This window comes from Marmota marmota, unplaced genomic scaffold, assembly GCF_001458135.2.
Source record: "Marmota marmota marmota unplaced genomic scaffold, marMar, whole genome shotgun sequence".
NCBI classification, from domain to species: Eukaryota; Metazoa; Chordata; class Mammalia; order Rodentia; family Sciuridae; genus Marmota; species Marmota marmota.
The window spans coordinates 2,675,575-2,701,061 of record NW_026000174.1 but is presented as its reverse complement, the minus strand read 5'-3'; the positions used below and the strand labels follow the sequence as shown (position 1 = coordinate 2,701,061).

At 41.1% G+C, this 25,487-nt stretch overlaps 1 protein-coding gene across 2 annotated transcripts in view; it reads right to left on the bottom strand.

The window, feature by feature from the left end:
- The window catches only part of Me3 (malic enzyme 3), a 200,570-nt gene extending 175,300 nt beyond the window's left edge, over nt 1-25,270 (bottom strand). The window contains exons 1-2 of one of the 2 annotated variants that reach the window (XM_048787941.1): nt 24,978-25,270; nt 24,421-24,618 (exon numbers count right to left, since the gene is read on the bottom strand). In XM_048787941.1, the coding sequence (XP_048643898.1) occupies nt 24,421-24,603 (183 nt within the window). In that variant the 5' untranslated portion in view covers nt 24,604-24,618; nt 24,978-25,270. Of the gene's footprint in view, nt 1-24,420; nt 24,619-24,760; nt 24,914-24,977 lie in introns of those variants that run through there. The other variant, XM_048787942.1, reaches the window with a different exon arrangement.
- Between the last annotated feature and the right edge of the window lie 217 nt (nt 25,271-25,487).

Below are 25,487 nucleotides of genomic sequence, written 5' to 3'. Positions count from 1 at the left end.
GAAAAAAAGGAGGGAGGAAGAGAAGAGGGAAGAAAAAGGTGGAAAGCCTGTGACAGGTATTCAGAGAATTCTCCACTCTCCGTGTGAACCACTGTCATCCCTTCCAGGACTGTCTTCTTACTCTAACCTGCCAGCAGCCTGAGCAGCCATGAGCGCATCCTGACATCCTCACCGTGAGGATCGCATCAGCATGTGGGCAGCAGCCTCTTGGGAGGGCATCTTGAAACCTAGACTCCCTGTCTTCTTAGTTCACAATCACATCACAGGATTCTCCATCTTACTTGGCACTTAGCTTATCTGTCTCACAGCAAAGCTGCAGACATGAGTTTTAAATAAATTATTGTGCCTACAAAAGAGCACTATCCAAAAAACAAAGAATGACTGGTAACATTTTAGTCCCCTACCTGAGGCATTGTCTACTGTGCCCAAAGGCTCAAGTCAGAGAGGATCACGTTCCCATGATAGAAAATGGTTCTGTTTTTTTGGTTTTTTTTTTTGTCTTTCTATTTTGGTTTTTATTCTGAAAATGGCAGGGTGCTGCCAGGGTGGGGGGGATAGATAGCAGCTGGTTTGTATATTGTCTTCTCTCTGGGAAACCTTTTGGAAGGTTTCTTTGAATACTATCCTTGACTTGCTCCCCTAGAAAAAGCTGAAGCTGTGATTGTTGATAAAAAATAATAGCAGTTAATCTAGACAGAATTCTCCATCTTTATTGAGATAAAACAAAAACACCAAGAAACAAAAAACCTCAAGTGGTCATTCTTGCTACTGGATGTCACCATGCACGGTCAAAAAATCAGGAATTTCCTATGGGCTTGAAGCACAAGAACTTAGCATGTGACCTTAATATGTCTCCCAAACCGGAGGTCTCAGTAACTGGCCCTATGTTCCTCTTCTAATTTACAGTCTTCTTCCTCGTTAACATTGTGAAGATAAATATTGCCATGTTGAGGGCTGTTGTGTGCTGAAATGTTTATTCTCCCCAAGTTCTTACGTTGAGCCCTAACCCCTGATTGGAAGTCGGGTCTTTGAGGTGGTAATGAGGCTAAGATGAGGTCACAAAGGCAGGGATCTCCTAATAGGATTTGTGTCCTTCAATGGTACCAGAGTTTTCTCTCTATTCAAACACACCGAGGAAAGGCCATGCGAGGAAACAGTGAAAGGTGGCCCCCTGCAAGCCAGGAGGAGGGTCCTTAACCACAACCTGACCATGCTGGTACTGTGATCTCAGATTCTAGCTCCCAGGGTCAGGAGAAGTAAACATCTATTGTTTAAGTCACCAGGACCAGGGTATGAGATTTTGTTATGGTAGCATGACTGACCAAGATGAAGGTTTTATATGATAGAGAACATGGGTCATTTCCTAAAACAACTTAATGACGTTATACCCATCTTACAGATGAGGAAACACCTATGGAAGTTGATGAACAAGCACACGCTGATTAAACAGCAGAACTGGGATTGGATCTCTGTCTTTGGCTCGATCTTTTCCCTCCCTAGTTCTTCTGGGTCTGCTTTGTTTAGCCTGGTCCTCTTTGTCCTGGGAAAACTTATGGCTAAAGTGCCCACAGCGTCAGGCAGAGATGGCAGAGATGGCAGAGACCACTCATCAGTCCATGAGAATTACAGAAAGGAACCCTAGGGCTCTCACAGAAGCCTGAAGTTTCTGATAGTTTGAAGAAATGGGTTCATGGGAGTGGTTGGGGAATAGAGTGAAGAATGTCTGGCATTAGACTTTCTGGGTTAAAACCCCCACAAGATCAAGGGAAATGTATTATATTCTCTGTGCCTCGGGGGCCTGTAAAATGGGGAATAATTATGGCACTTGCCCATTAGGGTTTTTATAAAAAATGAGATAATGTCTGTGAAGTGCTTTAGGAAACTGCATGGCATAGTGTAAACACTTGCAAAGAGAGGAATGAGGGCATGGCCTGGACTGGGAAGGAGTGACTGAGCAATGCCTGACCACTGCAGCCAGCACTGGTTCAGGAGACACATCATTCTGGTGAAATCCAGAGTGACCATACTGCCCACACCTGGAGAAACAGGCAATCTGAGAGAAGCACTTGAAAGGCCATTCTTCCCTCATTACTCCTGTGAGATTTAGATGGGAAAACTGAGATTTGGAGAGGACACAGTCAAGCAGAGCATGCACAAGCTTTGGAATCAGAGCTGAATTTGACTCTGGCTTTTCTGAATGTTGTGTGTGTGATCTTGGGCAAGTTACTTAACTTCTCAGATCCTCAGTTTCTTCATCCTAAAAAAAAAAAGAAGAAGAATTGATAAATAACTACCTTAAAAGGTGTTAGAGGGATTAAGTGAGAAAGACATGTGACAGTGTCCCTAAAATTGTTGGTGTCTATTTTTCTCTAAGTGCCTTCTTGTAGTTACCCAGTAGAGTGAGGTCTAAGATTAGACTTTTGCAGCAGAGTGAGGTCTAAGATTAGACTTTTGAGATTAGACTTTTGGGCGCTTTGAGACCACAGGAATGTATTTAAAGAGAAAGTGAGATGCTAAAGTTCTGGTCAGGGGTGTAGCAAGGATTTGTTATTGGCTCCCTATCATTCTTGGATTTTTTCTATGGAAAAAAGTACAAAATAGAGCAAGAAAAAAAATACAGTCATGGTGTGTGTATCTAGAATCCCCAAAGGGTCTCAAGATTAACAGTGGTTGGGTTGTACACATAGCTAATTTCTGCACATGGACTTTTAGTGAGTCCTCATTAACTCATTCAACCAAAAAATAGTATGAAGCATCTGTTGTTTGTGGGAAGCCAGGTGCTTGGTGCTACAAAAATTGATGGAGTAGTCACTGTCCTAGGAGGACCCTATTACAGTACATTAGATAAAAATAAAAGAAAAAGATTCACTACAGGGTGTGATAGGGTCATGGCAACGGAATGAACATGGAGGCACAATGGAAAAAGTCCGTATTTGGTCTGGAGCTGTCAAGGAATCGACGTGAGAACTGTCAGAGCTAGGAGAAGCAGGAGAAAAGCACATCATGACACGGAATGAGAGAGAGCCTGGGCTGCATTTGAGAACTGTGACTTTGATGTGGCTGGGCACGAGGCACATACTGGGGAGCAGAGATGCTGAGGCCTGACTCAGACTGTCCCCAGTTCCCAAAAAGGCACTGTGTATTGTGTAAGGAGTTTGAACTTTGTCCTAGGCATGGGAGAGATCCACAAAAACCTTTTAAAAAAGAGTTCCTATTTTAAAATTTTCATTAGGTAGAGATTGAAGTAGATGCTGGACTGGGGGATAGAAGAAATTCAAGATAAGGAAATCAATAGGAGACTACGGCAGTGTCTGGATGAGTAAAGATGAGATTCAGTATCACCAATGATGATAGGGCCTGGGCTTAAGATATAGAAATTTTATATCTGATATATATTTGTGTGTGAATACATGAACACACAAGTGTACACGCACTCACAGAACCAGATGATTGGTTCTGTCTTTACTGTAACACCTGGCCTGAATCCCACCGGGCTCCCAGCTCCCCACAGGAGTGCCCAAGGCCAGCCCTGGTTCCTTTTGCCTTGCCTTATCCTCTCACTTCTCCTCTGTGGTAAACCCAAATGGCTTTTCGTTTCCAAGCTAACCTCAAACCCAGAGTTTGAGGTAATTAAACCCTGCTTGTGAGGTTGTGGTACTGGAAACGTCCTCCCAAACCGTGTAAGTGCAGGATGTGCAATGTGCCTGGACACATGCAGCACTCCCAGGGCCGTGCGGCTCAAGACAGCACAGCTGCATTCGTTTCTGCCATCAGAGCTCTAACACGGCAATTACATCCACCCAGGGCATGACAAATCAGCATTTATGATGGATTCTGATAAACAAATGCAAACCAACCCCTGAAGAAAAACAATAAAAAGAAAACCCACAGCACACACTGAAAGAAATGAGTAGTACTAAACGTGCCTTCCTCAAAAATAAAACTCTTACTCAAATAGACAGAAACTCTTGTGGAGTGTACGGTAAAGATGGATGGCACATTATCATCCAAGTTTCTGGAACCCTTATTAATGTGATATTAATGTTAGTAAAAGGGTGAAGGACTAACTAACATTTACTGCCTATTCTCTTTTTTAATCCTCCTAAAACAACCTTAGGAGGATGGAGTTGTTATTCTCTTGGAAAGAAGGCATTTCAAATTCCCCAAAATCCAACATTATCATGTTCAATAACTGGGGAATCAGCTGAGCACACACAGGTGACATGTTCTCTGTTTCACTGGTATCAGTAAAAGGCACATATGAACAGATCTCAGAAAAATGAATGCATATGGAATATAATTTTTAGTAATCTGAATGCAATTCTCCATTGTGTATCAGTTACTATGTTAAAAAAGTACTTCAAATAGACCTATTCTCTTTTTCAATCCTCAAAACAACCTTAGGAGGATAGAGATGTTATTCTCTTTCAATAGTTAGGAAACTTTGGGAAAGAAAGCTTAAGTAGTCTTCCCAAGTTCATGCAGCTAGTATGTGGCAAGGTCAGGATGAAAACTCAAGTCCCTTGAATTCCAAAGCCTGTACTCCTTCCATTGCCATCTCCTGCTCAACTTATCAAAATGCAAGCGACTGTACTCCACAGCCTTGCTGGAAAGAGTGCCAGTTCCATATCTGTAGAGAACATTAGATTAGAAGAAGCCTAAGGAAAGGTCAACACCAAACCCTCAGAAACTGATGACAAGCCCCAGGTCGCACAGTTGAGGTGTCAGTCCACTCGATCACTAATGTCTTTTCTCCCCCAAGCCAGTGTTCTTACAGCTACTTCAGGCTGCATTCTCGTGGTTCAAAAGTTGGGGTTTTTTTTTTTTTTTTTGTATTTTTTTTTTTTACAGAAGTTTGTTATACTTGTTTTCTTAATCATGAGATTTCTATTCTTGTTTGAGTCTGAAAAGGAGCTGGGGAAGCAATAGCTTTTCCTTTAGCAGATGTAATCAATGGAAATGAATGAGCTGAATCTCCCTACTGTACATATCTGCATCCACAAGATCCTACAAGAGGATGAATGAGAACTGATTAAATCACAACAAAATGGTTTTATTTATAATTAGTGCTCATGTCTTGAAACACAAAACTCCCACCCAAATATTTATCCTGAGGATAAACATGTCCCCCACGTGTTGCCATAACTAGTTCCTGCTGGCACAAAAGAACACATCTGAGCATCTGCATCTGGTATATAACGGATACCTTCCATAAAAAGGGCTCAGAGGATGCTCTTGTGTGGTAGAATCTGCCCAAGAGGCCTGGACCTGAGCTTTCTACTGGGTCTGGATTCAAAGGTAATTTTCTCTCAAAGGAAAAAAAAATCATAAACTCAGTTATGTGGATCTCAATGATATCTTCAACAGAAATCCTTTGGATTTTCTTCAAACTGAGAGGCTATAGGGAATCACAATGAAGCTTGACATTAATAAAGAAAACTTCAAGGTTAAAGAAATATGAATATCCTTTCAAATTAAGCTAAGAACCTAAGTTTTTCTCTAAGGTATGTGGTTCAAAGTCTCTAAGATGGAAAGATAATTGGAACATGATCCTCCAACTATGTTTGGCACTAATGGATGCAGGTATAGTTAGATGGAGGTGGAGAGAATTGAGGGAAGAGAGCTGATGGGAATGAAAAGCCCCATGTGATCTCAACATCTACTATTGGGCAGAAAGAGTGGATGTGAGGTTGGAACTGACTTATATCACACAGGTCAATCCTTAGTCACCTGTAGGTTTCTGTCCCAGTTTCCACAATTCCCCTACTAGTAATAAGTGGAAAAGGTTAATCATTTAAGAAATACTTGATATAGGAAGAAGAAACTACAAAAATAAGACTGCCTGACAGTTGTTTGGCGCTTAAGCCGAAATCCTGCAAGGGTATCTTCTGGTATAAAGGATTTTTCAGCAAGAGGGTTTAAGCTTGGTGAGATCCACAGAGGACACAAGGCCACCACTGTAGGGGAAGAAAGACATGGGGTTTCCCAAGGCTAGAAGGCCTCTGGGTCTTATTTACTTGAACTTCAGCAGCCCTGAAGTCATTCAAGCTGCACAGGGCAATTGCCAAGATCTGTGGGGGTGACTGCTGTGACTCCAATGTTTGGGCAACAGCATCAGCACCTGACAAACAAGTGATCAAAACATATCTTCTCACAGGTGCTCAGCATTCACTCATTCCGATCCTGAACTATCTGACCTTGCCTTTTGCAGGTCTGATCCTCATTTTTCTCTCTCTTCACTTCTCTTCCTATCTGGATGCTATACCTTCAGTTGTATGCTCCAACATGATTCACAACACAGTATTTCTTGGTCTCTATCACTGATTCTCTTTTCTTTTCAGGTTTTTTTTCTTCTTCTTCTCCTTCTTGGTGTTTCCCCCACTGATAAACCCAGATACATCCATCCTTCTCACCCAGTCCTGAGGATCTTGTGTCTAGGATGTTGCCCTTTCCTCCATCCTTACAGAAGGAAAACTTGTAAAGAAGGCATTTCAAATTCCCTAGAGTCCAACATTATCATGTTCACTAACCGGGGGAATTGACTGAGCACACACAGGTGACATGCTCTCTGTTTCACTGGTATCAATAAAAGGCACATATGAGCAGATCTTAGAAAAATGAATGCATATTAAGTATAATTTTTAGTAATCTGAATGCAATTCTCTGGGCTAAATACCATGCCTTTAAATACATTTTCTACTTAAATCAAGTAGAAAAGAAGAAAGTAAGAGAAAACCTTTTTTTTTTTTTTTTCCCTAACTCGCTTGGTAAGGAAAATAAGAAGGCAGTAGCAAAATTAACAGAAATTGAACCATAACACAAAAACCAAAGGAAGGTGCCACAGGAAGGTGACTGATCAAATATGCTAGCATGGTGCTTCCTCTCTGAGTGGGCTGATGGGAGCTGTACTTCAGAGGCAAAGGCAAAGAAATAAATGCTTCCTCATGCAAAGTAGGAACCCAAGAGCCCTCAGATCTATAAACCATCAGCTAACTGGATGCAAATGTGCGTACAGCCTTCCTTCTTGGGAACTACAAAATCATGAAATGTTTACAGTGTTAGACTCCATTATACAAATTTACTCTTTTGAAGAGGAGGTGAATTAAAGACAAACACTGCAGTTAAAATACATAGAATGAGTTTCACAAGATCAAAGCCTTGGAAAATCCATGATGTAAAACCAAGGATCTTTTACAATTGTGAAACAATTCTAAGGCTACTAGCCCCCTATGAACATTTCATTCCAGAAAACTTCTCATCATTGGACTTTGTATGATATTTGTGGCCTCAGAGTTAGAGTCAGATCATGTGACAAATAACCTTGCCCAGATGGTGTCCCCCAAAATGTACAAGAAACAAGAGTAGGCTTACAGTGGTATTCTTATTGCTGATTCTATTAAAATTTTACCTTTTAAAAGTCTTTAAACAGCATTTTATTTAGAAAAGAGGCTGATACTGGGTCAAACTCGCCAAGAAAATCATTCCTGCAAGCTTCTGATTTTCTATTTTTGTTCTCCAGGAATCCTGGTTCATAAAGACAAACTAAGCCTTGGCAAAGAGATAGGCACGCTAAAACTGAGCCCAATGGAGAAAGTGACAACATTTCATCTATAGACAGCCAACTTTGTGAAAGGTTTGTATTGCATGAACTTCAAATCCTTATTTTTATTTAAGTCCTCTTAAAAAAAGAAAGAAAAGGAAGAAACAAACCAATAAACAAATAAGAATATTAAAGAAAATTATTATCTAGAAAATATATTTTCAAAACTATGAACATTCTTTTTCCATTTTCAATGTAAGGAGTGATTGTTTTTCCAGGGGCCTGAGAAAAAAGAAGGAAATCCCTTGAGCTTTTGTAGTGTTAAAAGAGTCTCACTTATTTATATCTTTGTTTACTGGGCAGTGTGGAGGGCTGCACAATGTCCTCACAATGACAAAACCATGGGTGAATGTAATCATGTACTCACCAAGCTGCACCTTCTCTACAGTTTGGGTGATAAGTCTGCTTTGTGAGAATAGAACTGGAATAAGGCTAGTTAGTGAGAGAAAGCCAATGACAACAATATTCCAATAAAATATCTGAAATTAAAAGGGCCTGAGTCCATATCCCTTACAAATTCACCAGTCCCAAAGTACCTCTTAAGGAACTTTACATTTTGAAAAATCTTACATCATTAATAACTAGTTTATTTTCCGATATTTAAGATAGACAACTGCCAAGAATAACTTAAGACACTGGCATGAGATAACCAGTGTCAACAGTTTTATTTAATTCTAGGCAAAGACAAAGGAATAGGATATTCTGGATGAGTTGTGTAAATTAATGACAAATAAATATAGGGTTTCCGTTAGTTTTTTTTTTATTTGTTGAACAATAACTTTTTTTTTTTACAATAACTCTTGGAATTTCTATTATGCAGCTCAGTGTAATCTGGAAAGAACTCAGTCTTCTGCTTCCTCAGGCCTCTCATATCTGTATCCACTTTACCACCAATCATATTTGGTCCTTCTCAACTCCCTCCTGGGGATTAGATTTCTTTTTTCACTAAATTTCCTTATTCTGTTTTTGTCTCCTATCTGGGTTTAGATATGTCTAAAGCTCAAATCTCATGGTGTCACTTTTCAGTGTCCCTCTCACCTTCAGGACTAAGGTCAAACTCTTCACCCAAAGAATTGCCCCTGATGCCCCCATCTCATGTTCTGCTGTCCAACTCCATCACTCCACTACTGTCCTCCATCCAGAATCATCCACAGTTCTTCCACACCATGCAGATTTGCTTTATTTGATTGGGACATTTTTTCCCCAGTTTGTCTTTCCAGAGAATCCCTGTATACCTTTTAGGTCTTAGCATTGTCAAAAAAAAAAAAAAAAAAAAAAAAAGTAGTCTCCTCAGGAAAGAGGTCAGAGCTGACTTTATCTTTTTAGCCTATGCAACACGTTACATAATTTAGCATAAGGACTAAAGATTACTCCCTTTAAGAAACCTTCTCATCCTTCATTTTCCCCACTAAGGTAAAAATTACGTGGACACATTATTAATCCCATATTCTAATATAACATGAAACCTATTATACTGATTTACATTTGTGAGCCCACACATCTGTCTGTCTTCTCTGGACTCCAAGTTCCTTGAAAGCAATGACCATGAACCCAGCATAGCTCCTGAACACAGTAGATACTCAACAGTTTGTTGAATAAATCAGCCAATGGTCTCAGGAAATCTGGAATTGCGTTTTGCTCTACCCTTTACTCTTTGGGAGACTATAGGCAGCTCAGTCCTCTGGGTCCCAGAGCACTTTCCTATAAAATGAAGGTAATAACACCCAACTCACAGGGATTTCTGTGAGGCTCAAATGAGAGGACAGATCAGGAGATACTTCAAGAGCTCTAAGGGTAAAACATGAACACTCTATTTCCTTATTATTATGAAATATGCTGAGAAAGAATGAGAAGTAACTGCAATAAACAGTGGTGGTAGCTTCGTGGGGGTGGGGAGTGGGGGATATGAGGAGGGAGAAAATAGATGGAGTCCTGGTGAGTTGCAGAAGGACACAGGGGCCTGTCTGTTCCTTCTACCTTCAGACTCCATTTCCTAAAAGACTTCTCCTCTCTCCCTCTTCTCACCTGACACCCCCACTTTCCAGTCCTCACCTTTGCTTGCTCTTATTACTGACCCAGCTTCTCACGAGTTCTCCTGCTTCCACTTTTGCTCATCTCCAATCTATTCTCCACACAGCAGGAAGAAAGATCTTAATGTAGATCAGATCATGCTACCTCCTTGCTTAGAGCCATTGAATAGTGTCCTGTTTTATAGCAGATAACACCCAGTTCACATCACAAACTTTCGGACCCTTTGCCATCTGGCCCCTCAGCTCTCCCCACCCTAATTATGTGCAGTTCCCCTCTTTTGCATTGCACGTTTATTGGCCTGCCTACTGTCAATTCCCAGAACCTGCCATGTAAAGCTATTTGTTACCTTCAGACTCACAAGAACTGCTCCCTCTGCCCCAAACGCTCTTCCTCAGCTTCTCCCCTGGTTGGCTCCTTTTTCTTTAGGTCTCTGCTCAAATACAACCTTTTAAAGAGCTCTTACCACATTTTTTTTTATCCATTCATCTATTGAAGGGCATCTAGGTTGGTTCCACAGTCTAGCCATTGTGAATTTGGCTGCTATAAACATTGATGCTGCTGTGTCCCTATAGTATGCTGTTTTTAAGTCCTTTGGGTATAGAACAAGGACAGGGATAGCTGTGTCAAATGGTGGTTCCATTCCAAACTTTCCAAGAAATCTCCATACGGCTTTCCATATGGGCTGCACCAATGTGCAGTCCCACTAGCAATGTATAAATGTACCTTTTCCCCCATATCCTTGCCAAAACTTATTATTGTTTGTACACATAATAGCTGCCATTCTGACCGGAGTGAGATAAAATCTTAGAGTGGTTTTGATTTGCATTTCTCTAATTGCTAGTGATGATGAGTGATTTTTCATGTATTTGTTGATTGACTGTACATCATCTTTATATATACACAATAGAATATTACTCAGCAATAAAATAGAATAAAATCATGGCATTTACAGGTAAATGGATGGAGTTAGAGAAGATAATGCTAAGTGAAGTTAGCCAGTCCCCAAAAAACAAATGCCAAATGTTTTATTTAATATAAGGAGGCTGATTCATAGTGGGATAGGGAGCAGGAGCATGGGAGGAATAGTTGAACTCTAGATAGGGCAGAGAGGTTGGAGGGGAAAGGAGGGGGCATGGGTTATTAATGATGATGGATGTGATGATCATTATTATCCAAAGTACAGGTATGAAGACATGAATTGGTGTGAATATACTGTGTATACAACCAGAGATATGAAAAATTGTGCTCTATATGTGTAATAAGAATTGTAATGCATTCCGCTGTCATAAACAAATAAATAGCTCTTACCTTTCCATCCAAAGTACATCATCTATTATTCTTTTCCTTGGTGCCCTGTTTATTTTTCCCTAACCAACCACCAATAACTATATTATAATTTGTTTACTTATTTATTATATTTCTCACTAGATGAATAAGAAGATTTATGGTCAAGTTTTTGATGCGATTCCTAATATCGAATAGTGCCTGGCATTTAATAGGCGCTCAATAAACATTGCATGAAGGATGGATGAATACACAGGAAATGAAGTAAAGAAGAGATGAGATCCAGGAGAGGAATCAGGATACTGTATGGCAAGAAGGCCTGGCAGTCCTGGGCAGCTTAGGGACACCATGAAGACTTTCAGGATATGTCTTGTATAGCAAAGTGGAAGGAAGAGGCCAGGGAAGCAGGAGGTGAGGGAGCAATGGGCCAAGTTCACTTTCTTCACACTATTTCTTCTGTGTGGAAATAATCTCTCTAAACACCTGTAAAAGCACAGGGTGCAGTGACACATGGCCTATAATCCCAGTGGCTTGGGAGGCTGAGGTAGGAGGATCGTGAGTTCAAATCCAGCCTCAGCAAAAGCAAGGTGCTAAGCAACTCGGTGAGACCCTGTCTCTAAATACAATACAAAATAGGGCTGGGGATGTGGCTCAGTGGTTGAGCACCCCTGAGTTCAATCCCTGGTACCCTTTTCCCCCCAGAAAAGCACCTGGCATGGTAGGCATTATAAGGCAACTAGTACTAGAGGTCACTGGAGGTTACTGGGGGACTATTCCCCTGATGGGCAGCCCTTCCATCTGGCACCCCCTGGCCAGCTGCTCCATTGGCATGCATGCCATCATCTCCCACTGGCATGGCCAGGCAGCTTCTCAGGCTCTGCAGACATGAGGATAAGCTGCCACCAGCTCTTAGAGTGTGAGATCAGGGGAAATCTTTCAGCACTGATGGGTGGATTTCAACGCTGTTTCTAAAAATGGCCATTAATAGGTTTTTCTGCACACTATTCTAAATCTCTACTCACATTTCATCAGCAGCAACTGCACTGCTATTATCTGTCCTTGTGATCTCAAGTGATTTTTTTTACCAGTCAAACAAATAACTGTGAACCAGAAGAGACCAAGAATAAGAAGAGATAAGAAAGGAGTCTATGACATGGGGGCTGAGCTTTCTGTCAAACAGTGTGTGGACTGTCTTTGAAATCATGTTACCACAAAGAATAAATAGAAACTTAAAAAGCAAGTGGGAGTTGGGAACATGTCCTTGCATCAGAAATGGACACAGAAGTGATGGCAGGAGCTACGTTGCAGGTTTATTCAGGTTTACAATATATGACAATGTTTACTGTAAAACATCGCCTCTGCCATCCTGGGGAAAGATTCAAAAGTACTTCTGAATAATCAACTGAGGTTGATTCTAAGCACTATTTTAGAATGGCAGGCAAAGCGGTGTCTTTCAAAGGCAGTAGATTTAAGAGGCAGACACAGTCAGAATCCTTACCCACCATTCATTTCATGGGCAGAAAGAACTTCCTCTCCTGGGGCCTCTAAAACCCTACTGTAATATAGTGGTCAAATGCTAGGGCATTATCTACCCAAAGACAACTATGACCTCTAAGTCTTTTGGGGGAATGCTCATCATGAACGCTCATTCAATGGAGGAGAAATGCTCATTTAAAATATGCATGTGCAAGTATATCGATCACTCACAGAAAAGTCTATGGAGACCACAGGACTATTGTAAAATTCCCTTCATAGTCTGACTGCTAGTTGGGAAAGCTGGCCCAGAAATGGCCCACTGAGCTTATCTTGCTATATTGCTATCAAAATCTCATGAGACTGGGAGTGCTATAATGATGGATACATTTGTATTTATTTTTTAAGGTAGCTTTAAAAACCTTGGTTTCCAAAATATTGGAATAAAGTTCTGAGATTCCTGATGGTAACCACTATCTTCTACTCCAGCTTCAACTTCCAGAAGCACCAGCTCTTTAAAAGACCCTTGAATTTCTGCTTCTAGAGATACTTTTTTTACTTAAGGTTCTTTCAGACAAATGTTTAGATTATTCAGGCTTTAAAAACTCCATTGAGTACTGAGAAGTTATCAAAAAGGTTTCCATCCAGCCTGACTCTTCCCTGGCTCACTCCTCTCCAATCAAGTCTGCCCAAATCAGATGTTGTTCATGCCTTTAGAGAATAAGGTTGATCCTTTGGTCTTCCCCTCTCCTGCATGCTCTAAGTGGGCATGAACCAGGTCAAGCTCTGCTGTGTCTGTGACTTTTATGGCCAAACAGGGCTTCAAAATGGAACAAAAGCTTTAGATATGTAGATTAACTTGAGAATTAATTAATTCTACAATTTGCTTTACATACAATCTTTCATTTAATCATTAGAGCAACCTGTCAAATAGGTGTATTTTATTATCATCCTTATCCACAGATGAGGAAACTGAGGCTCAGAGAAATGAAGTGACTTTTGCAAGGTCTCATATCTAGTGAATGACAGAGCTGGTATTAGAACTGTATTAGTCCATTTTTTAAAATACCTAAGGTGGGTAACTTTATAAAGAGTTTTGTTTTGGCTCATGGTTCTGGTCTAAGGTCAAAGGGTCATATCTGGTGATGGCCTCCTTGCTGGAAGAGTCCTAAGGTGGCACAGGGCATCATACAGCAAGCGAGAGGGAATTAGTGGTGTGTGTATGTGTGTGTGTGTGTATTTGTGAGTGTTCTCTAATCTCTCTCCCCCTTTTTATACAGCCACCAATATTCAATTATGGGGTTTCCCCCAATAGCCTGTTTAATCCTAATCACCTCCAAAAGGTCCAAATTCTGAACAACATAGTTGGATTAAGTTTCCACCCTCTTAGTTCCTGACAATAAAGATTAAATGTCAACACATGACCCCCTGGGGGATACACTCAAACCACATCCAAACCAAAGCAGGAAGCAGGGGCTTTTCTGATTCTAAATCTTGTATTTTCCAGGCATTGTGTTCTGCTGCCCAGTATCTGGTCACTGGCCATGCCTCTTGGGGGATCATACATAATTGATACTAGTTGACTACACTCCTTCATTCTCAAAATCCTTTAACCTGTTGCTAGTTACAGCAGGTCCAAATTTAATGTCTTGAAAGCAGCCCCAGGATAAGAATAAATAATCTCATCATAAAGATGCTGTTCTTTAGATAAAGTGCACCTGGCCCAGCTTCAGAGCAGAAAACTCTTCTAAAGAAATGTATTTCCAAAATTTATATGACCAGAATGAAATATTTCTCTTGGATTTTGAAATTCTCCAAGTGCATGGAGAGATCTAAAAATATTTTTTTAAAGAGAGAGAGAGAGAATTTTAATATTTATTTTTTAGTTTTCGGCCGACACAACATCTTTGTGTGTGGTGCTGAGGATCGAACCCAGGCCGCATGCATGCCAGGCGAGCGCACTACCGCTTGAGCCACATCCCCAGCCCTAAAAATAATTCTTATTTTCAGATCAAGCTTTTCACCATCTTTTCAGAAGAGATGGCATATGGCAGTTGGTGTGACATTGGTTTTCACTCTAGTAGTTTCTGATTTGTGGAGAAGGGAATGTGGAAGTAATTCATGTAGTCATTTTTATTGAGGGGATACTATGAGGAGGGCATTGTGCTGGCTATGGAGCACCTGAGAGTCTCCTGGATCTAAAGATGACACAGTGATGGAGACAGACACACGCACTAAACAAATGTACATTGAAACCAAGCGTGAGAAAGAACCACGACTACCTATACACACTGAAGGAGTGTAGGGGATGAACAAGTTGCTTCTTTGTGGCACTATTGAGGAGGACAGTGTGGCAGAGGTGACCCTGCAGAGGCTGAATCCTGAGGCATGCTGAAGATTTTGAAAAGAGATGCCCAGTGTGAATGACTCTCTCTGGCTTTATGCAACATAAAATCAAGGAAAAGAAGAACATGAAAGATCACATCCAAGTATGGAAGACATTAACTCTTTTTGTTGAGCTCTATTGCTAAATTTCTGTACATTTAATTACAAAATTAATGGGTGGTTATTCTTGGAATTCATTCTCTTTCATGATCTAAACAGCTTCTCCTCTGCCACCTTCATCTGCCAACTCTGATTCTTCCATTTATCTTGGCTCTGAAAATACTGCCATTAGAAATGTATCTGCACCTCTCTTCCATCCTTCTTCACGTGAATGAATGACCCTCTAATTATACCTACACACTTCCTTGAAACTGCCTCCTTACTTACTCACTGGTCCTCATGCCACTTCGGTTACACTTAGCTCCTCAAAGGCAGAAGAAGAAATATTGTGTTTACTGTGAGGTCTCCATTGCCTAAAAATGTAATAAGAATTCAGCAGATGTGTCTATTGATAAATTTAATATGTAAATAAATGAATCATCCTGTAATTTTTAAAGTTCCCTTCAACTCCATGATACCCTGATTTTAGCAGAGCCAGTGGAAGTGATAACAACAGATACCCACGGGCAGGAACAGGGAATGCTCTAATTTCTATCCTGGAAAGGCCACAGTACATCAGACTTCATGCAGTCATCCCTGATAAGAGGGACCTTGCACACTGGAAATGGTAGGGTGGTATGGTGGGTATGAGTGTGGGTGTGGGTCCTAAACCCAGGTGGATCCAGCTCCACCATTATGGGTTGCATGACCAAAGGCAAGTGGGCTAACCTCCTCATACTTCAGTATTCTCACTTATAACAAAAGAATAATAACTGTGCTTATCTCAAAAAGTTGTGGAATTGTATCAAATGAGTCAATGCGTATCAACTGCTTAGAACAATTCCTGGCACTCTGTATATCCTAAAAAAATGCTGTTATAGTTATTACTTGAATTCCCTCCATAACGCTATCAAAGAAAATTCAGAATAATAGGGATTTAGGTTGGAATCCTCAATACTTTTTTCAAAACCTTAGAGAAGGAGCATGGAGACTGTGAGCTGTTGACTGGAGACTAGCTCTACTGTACACCTGGCACTCATGTTTGAAGTCACTGGGCATCCCACACCTCAGGAAAGAGGCTACTTTGTAGAGATGTGGACTCCCTCTTTCTGTTTTCTGAGAGAGCAAAGCTAACCAAAACAAAGGACTCCACTGAGTCTGCTTTCTCCAGAATTCCTCACCCAGGGGAGAATGTTTCAGGACCATAAATAACAATACAGAATGAGATTAAATGCTTTAAAAAATAATATTCCCAAGTTACTAATCATTCAACTATACCCGCTATCATCCCTCTAGTTTTCCGTAATCACTTTTAAAAGCAAATGCAGCTTTGGTTTCCTCTTATTCAGGTTCCTCAAAAGCTTATGATCTTTCCATCAAAAAACCCTCTCCTCAAATGACTGGGTGCATTTTACTTGTTCCTGTGTCCTTTTGGTAAGAGCTGTGTTTTAACTAGGCTGCCTGGCAACCCTCTGGTATGAAATGAATAAATGCTTTTAACCATTGACCTCGGCACCCCCAAGTGGAGGACGTCCATCAGATTTTCATCACAAGATCATACAGCATGTTTTGTGTTCTGCATCAGAAAGGCAGTTGGATACCAACCCAAAGGATTTCCCAAAGTGCTTTCTACACATCAAAGTGAAGGTTTTTAAAGCTGACAGTAATCCATGTCTTTTCAAACAAAAGTACTACACATTAGTGATCCTTTTGCAATTGCCATACAAATCAAAAGGATTTGCCCTTCCTCCCCTTATAAGACTGGCGTCTGGAAATAAGAAGACAGATAATAAAAGAAATATTTGGTAGAACTGACAAAAAATGCAAAATAAAGTCACAAACCCTAGAGCCTACAAAGGCCAAAGACAACCAAGAGAAACTGGAATGGGGGATATTATTAAGTCTGAAAAATCATCCAAAGAAACTCTATGTACAGCTCAGACTTGGACCAACTTAAAATACCAGGTGGTCCAGGTTGGAGTCAGACAATATATATTTCTGTACAGGATTTGCCTTCCAGAGCTGCTGTTTACATAATCTATATATTGCTATTTACAGTTGCTTTTAAAACAGGCAGCAGGTTCTTGTGTTAACATTTTTTTATTATGTGAATCTAAATGTATCTGCTTCTAGAAAATAGGGGGTTATAAGCCTGAAATAAGATTACTTCAGAGAGATTTCCACCCATATATCACAGGTGGGTCAACTTCCAAAAGCTGAATGTTGTCTAGAAACTGAACTCCCAACAAAAACCTGTGACCTAAAATTGAAACGACAATGGAACATTTAAAAAATTTTTATGAAGAGGAAATAAATGTCCCATAATCCCTCTGCCCTAATGCAATCATTTTCATACATTTACTTCCAAACCATTTTTCCAGAGTTACATCTTTTTATAGTAACACATGCTAGATTCCATTTAGCATTTTGCATTTTAAATTAAGCATTCATTGACATAAGCCAACATTTCTGAAGTCTTCCTAATGATCACACAAATCCTTATTTAATACATAATACCCTTTCTCTGGAGAACAATTCAACTATTTATAGCAACATGTTTAAAAGAACATACTTTCTGAGTATCAACCTCAGGATCCAGGAGCAGCCAATCTCCCTCCTGAGCTCCTGGCACCCACCACATTTGCTTAACTTTCAGATCCTGGGAGATGAGGCTCTCTCTTATCTTCATCAGAGCTCCTGTGGGCCAGGGAAACTGAAGGGGTTTGGAACAGGAACAGAGACTCCAAGAAGTCAAAGTGGAGGGTAGGGTGGGAGTTCCAGGAATTTGGAGGTGCTGACAGAAGCTAGGGCCTCCCAACCTCTGGTCCACTCCCTAGATATCTCTTTGTGTTTTTCCATGAGCCTCGAGAATTGTCTCCATCCATCTCTAATTCCAACGTACCATTTTTGTCTTTTTTCTTCCCTGGGTTCTGTTTAATGCTAATAAAAGTGGAAATACACAGAACTAACATCTTTTTGCTGTCCCCAGCTCAGACTTCACTCTATGATAGGCCCCTGGACACAAAAAAGGGCCAATGTGAGATTTGTTCATATCCTAAATGGATATGCCAACACCACCAATGGGGATGTTGAGGGAGGAGAGATTCTAGAGTGAAAGAAGGGGATTTTGGTAAAAGGAGAGATGAAGGAAAGGGACGAGAACAGAGAGCCTCAGCAGATGTCTCTGAATGACTCACTTATTCACTATCTGTTAACTGAGCACCAACTAAATACCTCAGATAGATCAATGAACAAATAGACAAAAATTCCTGCCTAAATGGAGCTTACATTATACTGAGGAAATATAAATAATAATATAAATAACATAAATAATAAGTGAGTTTAATAATATGTTAGAAAGTGTCAAATATGATGAAGGGTGACTAAGGGGGTCAGTTTCATATAGGGTGGTCAGAGTGAGTCTCATTGAGAAAGTGAGAAGTCTGGAAGAAGGGAACCAGGGAGCCACTTAGGCTATTTAGCCTATTTAGGGAAAGTGTGTTCTGCAAAGAGGGATGAGCCTGCACAAAGGCTTTAGGTAAGAGCTGTCCTAGAGTGTTTGAGGAACAGCGAGGAAACCATGCTGTTGGAGCGATGGGTGAGGCAGACGAATAGCAAAAGATGAGATCAAAGAGAACCACATCATGCCAGGCATTGTAGTCTTTGTTTTAGAAAAGTTTTGCACAGAAAAATTGTGTGATTTTATGAATTAACTTTCATAAACACAAGTCAACATTTTTGAAGTCTTCATAATGATCATAAACTTGTCTATTTAACACACAATATAAAAGGATCACTGTGTTGTTGTGTCAAGAACAAACTAGAGGAGCAAAATCAGATGCAAGGAGGCCAGTGGGGAGGCTGCTGCCTAAATACAGCAGAGAGATATTGGCGGCTTGAAACAGGTGGAACCTGCAGTGACAGGAATGGGGTTCAAATTTAGTCTGAAGATGGAGCAAGGATTTTCTGGTGGATTGAATATGGTACCTGATACAAAGAGAGCAGTCAGGAATATGTGCAGGGTCTTAGCCACTCTGGGTGTGGTTGACAGACACAGGAGTGGATTGAAAAAGACAGAAAATTGCGAGATCAACAAGGAGATCTTTGCACAGGTAAGTATGAAATGATGAGGGTGTGAACAAGGTTGGGGATGTTAAGAAACAGATGGATTTTAAAGCTTGGGTTAAAACTGACAGCTAAAGAAGACAAGTTTGGGGATAATAGTTTGTGTCAATATTCCCAAATATCCATTCTCCCTTTCTTTAATGGTATACAATTGTTTGTTGAAAATGTGGGTGCCCCCATCAAAAAGTTACATTTCCCAGGTTCTGTTGTAGCTAAGTGTACATATGGTCAAGTTTTGGCCAATTAGATGTGTGTAAAAGTGATATTCAAGACTCCTGAATGGTACCCTTTAAAAAGGTGTTTTTCTGTGAGATTAATTTGAAAGATATCAGTCATATTAGGATTATTCTTTAATAGATAGAATTAGTATCAGTTTCTAAATGATGTACAAAAAATCTATTTTATAATATTCCTTAGGTCATTAAAAATTAACCCATCTAATTAAAAAAAATTGAAAGGTGTTTCTCCTTCCTGCTGGCTCCTGTATAGAATCTGCAGTGGAGGTGAGAGAAGCCCTCCTAGACAATGAAGTATAAAATGCACAGTGATGATGACAAAATCAAACTCCGTGCCAACCTGTGACTGCCTACCTGACTTTGTTTATAGGAGAGACATTAATCCCATTTTGTTCAATTCTCTGTATTTGGGGTTCATTTTGTTAAAATTACCTGACCTTTCATCTAACTAACACAAGTTCGTTTAGCTGTTCTAAGAATAAAGCTCCAACACCAAATGCTTACCATCCCATGAAGCTAGGACTATATTTAACAGGGAAGGATTTAATTCCACCCTGCTTCTGCTCAACTTTTCCTAAAATATCTGAATTGTATTTGGGCTTCAATGTCCTGAGTCACTGCACAAGAGGTTCACATCTAGAGTGAATTGCTGCATATGGAAGTCATGTTTACTTAACAACTTATTGTTTCCCAGTCAATCAGGAGCTCCAATTTTATATAATATTTGAAGCAGAGATTCCAGGAATACATATTATGTTATGTACCTCAAGGGCAGAAAATGGCATCACCAATAAACTTCTAATTCCTCACAAAACCCATCATCATCTCCTGAATGATGGGTGAGTCAAGCCTGTGTTGACAGATTCTCCACACCCAAAGGAGGCAATATCAAGTTCCACTGAACAAAAATATATAGTTCATTCAACAACAAGTCCTGGCTGTGTGTGAGTCTAATAAACCACCACTGAACGCAAAAGGGATTCAGCTGAAACCTGTCACCTCATATGTGTAGCCAAAGCTGCTTTGCGGGCCACTAAGTCTGCACACATTCCCCAATCAAACTGCATCTATTCCACGTAGAAGGGCTGTCACCTGCTGTGCTAGGAAGTATCTGAGGGCCCACTGCATGAAACATGCTGGTCCACAATCACATGATTTTTGATTTTCACCCTTTTCATTATTTTTCTGAACATCAAACTCAAGAGATAAAAAAAAAAAAAAAAAAAAAAAAAGCAAAGAAGCAGGTGAAGGGTCAGCAATGGTTTTGGGGCCAAAGGGAGAGGCTGGTGCACTCTGGGAAATAACATGATCCTCTGGTAAAATGACTGACAGTCTGGAAAGATTAGGGCAAAGTAGATGCATTTCCTCCAAAATGGGCTGCATGTGGGCATTATCTTGGCAATGAGCTATGAAGTAGTGACGTTAATACTAATGAGGTTGAGAGGGAAAGGGCCACAACTTGATGGAGATAAAGAACAAATATTTACTGAGTGCCTCAAGTCAGGCAGAGAGAACATCATGTGACAAGTCAGTCTCTATCCTCAGGATCTGGGGTGGAAAAAAAACAATCAGTCATGATAGTAAGGAAACAGAGGGATAAGACAAATGTCAGGGACTCAAATCTAGCTTGGGGAGTGGGGAATAGGGTAGCCCTTCCTAAAAGAAGATATAAGTGGGGCTAGGGTGCTAAGCACACACACACTAAGCATATGTGAGACCCTGGATTCAATGCCCAGCTCTGGGGGGAAAAAAGGAAAAAAGATAAAAGACAAGGATATAGGTAAGCTGAGGCCAGAAATTTTGGTGACATCTGCATATGAAGAAAACCCTATAAAATGGGGTTGTTAGTTGCCTATTTAAGTATGCAAAACATGGTTGATGTCAAGCATCTACTCTGTTGCAACAAAACAGGTCATCATCATTGTATTATATAAAAAGTGGAATGCTAGTTTAGAAAAACAGGAATTAGAAGTTAACTTAGGATGAATTTGCATCATTTAGAAACTCTAGCCCCATGGAGGGAACTTGGAATCATCTAGTACCAATTTTGTCATCAATAGGACTATGCATGAATCAGCTAGAGCAGATGTGAACTGCCATCACAATGGACTGGAATTTTTAAGGCTTTCTGCTTCTGCCCACTTCTACAACCAAAGATTGTCTCTGTAAAGTCCTTTCACTCTCTAGATTATCTTTTCTTCTGAAAATGATGATGTTAGATGAGAACAATGGCTTCCAAATCACGCCCCCCCCCTTTTTTTTTACTACAATCCATAGTAGAAATAGACCTTCTACATGGTTACTTGGTAAAAGACCTATTTTATTAATTTTAAATGCATTTGCTCTTTTTTTATTCTAATCCATTTCTTTTTAAAAATGAATTGCTGGCAGACCCACTAAGCTAATATTCTGATCCCTCCTTTGTGACCATGTAGTCAAAGCAATTCTAAACAAGATCACCTCTTATGGCCCTTCTTACCTCAGTTCTGGGCATCATTCACACAAATACCTAATATTTAACACATTACACTTTTCTAAGTGATTTCACAGGGGTTATTCCCTAGGATCCTCATAGCAGGGGCATAACAGAAGCAGAGGAACTTGTGGGATTCATCACAGACCACACAGCCAGGACACAACAGAGCTGAGTCCAGAACCCAGGGATTACATGGCAATAGCAATGCTTGCTCTGGTTAGTAGCTCATCTTTTCTCAGAGAATTCTACCTTCTGACTACTCTTTTGCTGTCAAGCTTCAACTTATAAACCTCTCCTGATCTATCAATGAAAGATGCAACTCAACTAAACACATTCCATGAATTTAATGTTAACTGCTAGATTCTTTAGGAACTACCTTGTCACAGATGCATGAAACTCAGTCCTTGCCCTAGAATAGCTCACATTCTAGTGGGGAGGAAAATCTACCCACACAACTTCTCACTAAACACAGTTCCAAAGACCCTTTAGAAGCTGCCCCTCTCTTTTGCTTCTTCAGCTCTATTTAACCTCAGAACACAGGAAGCCTCAAGTCTTTCTTGGAGACTGTGAGCACTGGAGGTGGTCAGGACAGCCAGAGGAAGGCAGTCCAGTGGGAAGAAAAGTATATCTCTGCCTGGGCTGCTTCCCTCTCTTCCCAAGAACCAGTGAAAGGGGGATCCAATGGGTTCTCAGCAGAACCCTAGATACCCTCTTCACACCCAGAACTTCATCAACTGACTTCAGGGATATATAAAAAACATTATCTAACATCACACAAAGATCAGGCCCCATGGATTTATGAATCACATTCTAATTATATTACTTAGAAGGGAAATAATTTATATTAGGGACAAGTATGTTTTTAGGTGCCCCAAACCTCCTTTATTTTCTTAACTATCCACAAGGCGATAAGTGCTGGTTGTCCATACTTCTAAGGCAATTGTTGCCATAATGATTGGATCCTACAGTGGGAACTTACTATTTTGCTCTCCAGAATCCACCCCTCTTCCCTCTGATGGCAATATTCAGATTTACTGTAGGGAAACTATAGCCCCTTTAATTTAAACTAATTGATACAGGTGGTCCTACCCTGTCTTCTAGGAATAGGCTCCAACTGTCTTAAGTTGCTGGTGATTGGTTTGGGAATGGGAAGAGAATCCAATCAGATCTATAAGACAGGTTCACTTTCTGAGGCTTCAGAGAAAGCATTCTTTTTCTTTCACAGGAGCTTCAATTGGTGGGTGTGGTATGGTAGATAGGGCAATGGGGTCACATTGAGGAGAACACTCCATCAGATGGAGTCTAACAATGAAGCTGACATTGCAGAAGTGGAAAGAACCTGCAGCTTTAGGAATGAATCTCAACTTCTTACTCATGCCTTGCCTGCACCCTTCACCCTTTCTTCTCTATTTTTTTTTTTTTAGTTAAAGGATACTTTTGTTTGCTAAAGTAAGTTTGCATTTTCTAACACTTACTATCAAAGTAATTAAACTGATACAAACTTTAAATACTTTGGGTAGTATATAAGGGCTCTTTGGGGGAGAGCAGGAGGTCAGTATAATACGTAAAGGTTGAGAGAAAGTAATTCTGTAGGAAACTATCACAAAACTTAGCATAAAGTAGTTGTTTCTACTTCTCAAAAACATCTTTTCTACACAGATTGCCACATTTAAATCACAATCTTGAGTCAAAGCAATTATTAACATTTTCATTTTGTAGTAATTATTTATTGGACACTTCATGTAGTTAAAAATATGACTTTGAATTCATTAATACATTTAATTGTCATAATAACCAGGTTAAATAAGAGTGGTGAGTCTGCCATAATCATTTCAGACTGAAGAAAGCTGAGTCTCCAAAAATTTAAATGAATTGCCCAAGTTAATGTGGGGAGGTAGGGCAAAAGGCCTCAAATCTAGGTCTCCTGCTTGTATCTCTCTCAACTTGATCCTCTGAACCAAAGACACTGACTCTACCACCAGACACAAATATGTCTGCTCTTAGCTTAATGTGCTGGTATTAGCAGTGGGATGAACTTGATCCTAGCATTAAAGATCTGGATTCCAGTGGCAGATCCAGAACTGGCTAGGTGGTGACCTTGGGCATGTTCCCTTTGTCTGTTTTCTGTTAAAGGAGAGGTTTGAACTAGGATCTCTGATGCTGCTTCAAGCTCTAAAAGTTTTATAATTCTAGACCTTTCTGTCCCCACTCTCAAATTAATCTTTTCCCCAGAATAACAATCATAACCTTAGCTGATATTTATTCTCTCCTAGGTGCCAGGTACTGTGCTAAGAACTCTGCCTCTGTTTTCTCCTTAAGCCTTACGGCATTCCTATGTCAATTATATCTCTTTGACAGATAAGGAAACTGACTCACAGAGGTTAAATGAACTCTTCAAGATCAACAGGATTAGAAAACATCAGGGAGTCTTCTGACTCCAGGTCACACTGACCATGAAGATCTTAACTGAGTCCACATTGTTTTCGCTGAAAAAATTAAGCTCCCTGCATTACTCGTCACCTCTCTCCATGTAGGAGGGGGAGGGAGGGAAACAAAAAAGCCAAACCAATACATTAAGCTACAGCAGGCAAATACAGAAACCTCGGGAAGGGCGCTTGTAGGATCCTTTCCAGGCCGAGGGGGCGGGGCGCCCTTTTCCTCCAGCCAAAGGATAGCTCTAGCGTCCTACCCTCCCAGAGCCAGACCATTACCTTGTTGAGATGTGGGTTCCTGGTGACATCGTATCCACGCTTCTTCAGGGGCACAGGGCGCGCTGGGCCGGGTTTGGAGTGGCAGGCTCGGGCGGGTGCGGAGGGTGCCCAGTGTCGAAGGGCACCGCAGGCCCTACCCGGCGGGAGAGCCAGCCGCGCGCCGGTGCCCAGCGCGGCGCCCATGGTCCTTGCGCCAACCTGGACCAGAAAGAGACCAAGGTCAGGGGCGCTTTCTAGCTAGCCAGTACCCACACGTCAGCAGAGCAATCGGCCTGAGCCAGGGACACGTCCTCTGGGAGCGTGAAGGGGCACCCTAAAGGTTAAAAGCGCCAACCCTCACCCCTCCTCAGTGGCCACCCGCTCTGTATTCTGCTTGCGGTGTGCCAGGCCTCGCCAAAGGCAAAGCGAAAGCAAGCAAAGCAAGCAGATCCTGTGCGGGTGACAGCCCGCGCCATCCCCGCCCCCACCCCAGGGAAGCAGAGGCGACTGCGCAGCTAGAAGTCCTTGGACGCTCAAACCTGTAGGGTGGTTTGCCTAAGTTCGGTCCTCCAGCTCACCTGTGCTGTTAGGGAAGCCAGTGTCTACCGAGCCCTGCTGCGGGGCAGGCGGGGCGAGGCGCTGCGGGTCTGTCTTTCCTCTCTCGCCAGTGGCTGGGCCGAGCGGTCGCGAGGCTGTTGCGTTTTGGAAAAAGCCTTCCTGAAACCTTTCTGCACAGTGCCAGTTTTCCCCTAAGAACGTGCGTGGAGCTCCTAACAGTCGTGTGTACTAGGCTCCCTAGTAACAAGATGAAGCTCAGGGTGGCCCCTGAGACTCTCCATCCTGACAAGACTGAACGCACTGACTGGTTAGCATCTAGGGATCAGCATACCCTGTTCCCCTCCCACCATTTGGAGAACACCCTGGCTGCAAGATTCGGAGTAGAAACCCTCAGGTGTTGTGCAGTGCTCAGTGTTGTCTTGTGTCATTCAATACAATAGCCACTAGCCACATGAGGGTGTATAAATTAAAGTAATTTAGTTGAAATAGAATAAAGTTTAAAATCCAGTTTCTCAGTCACAGTAGCCGCA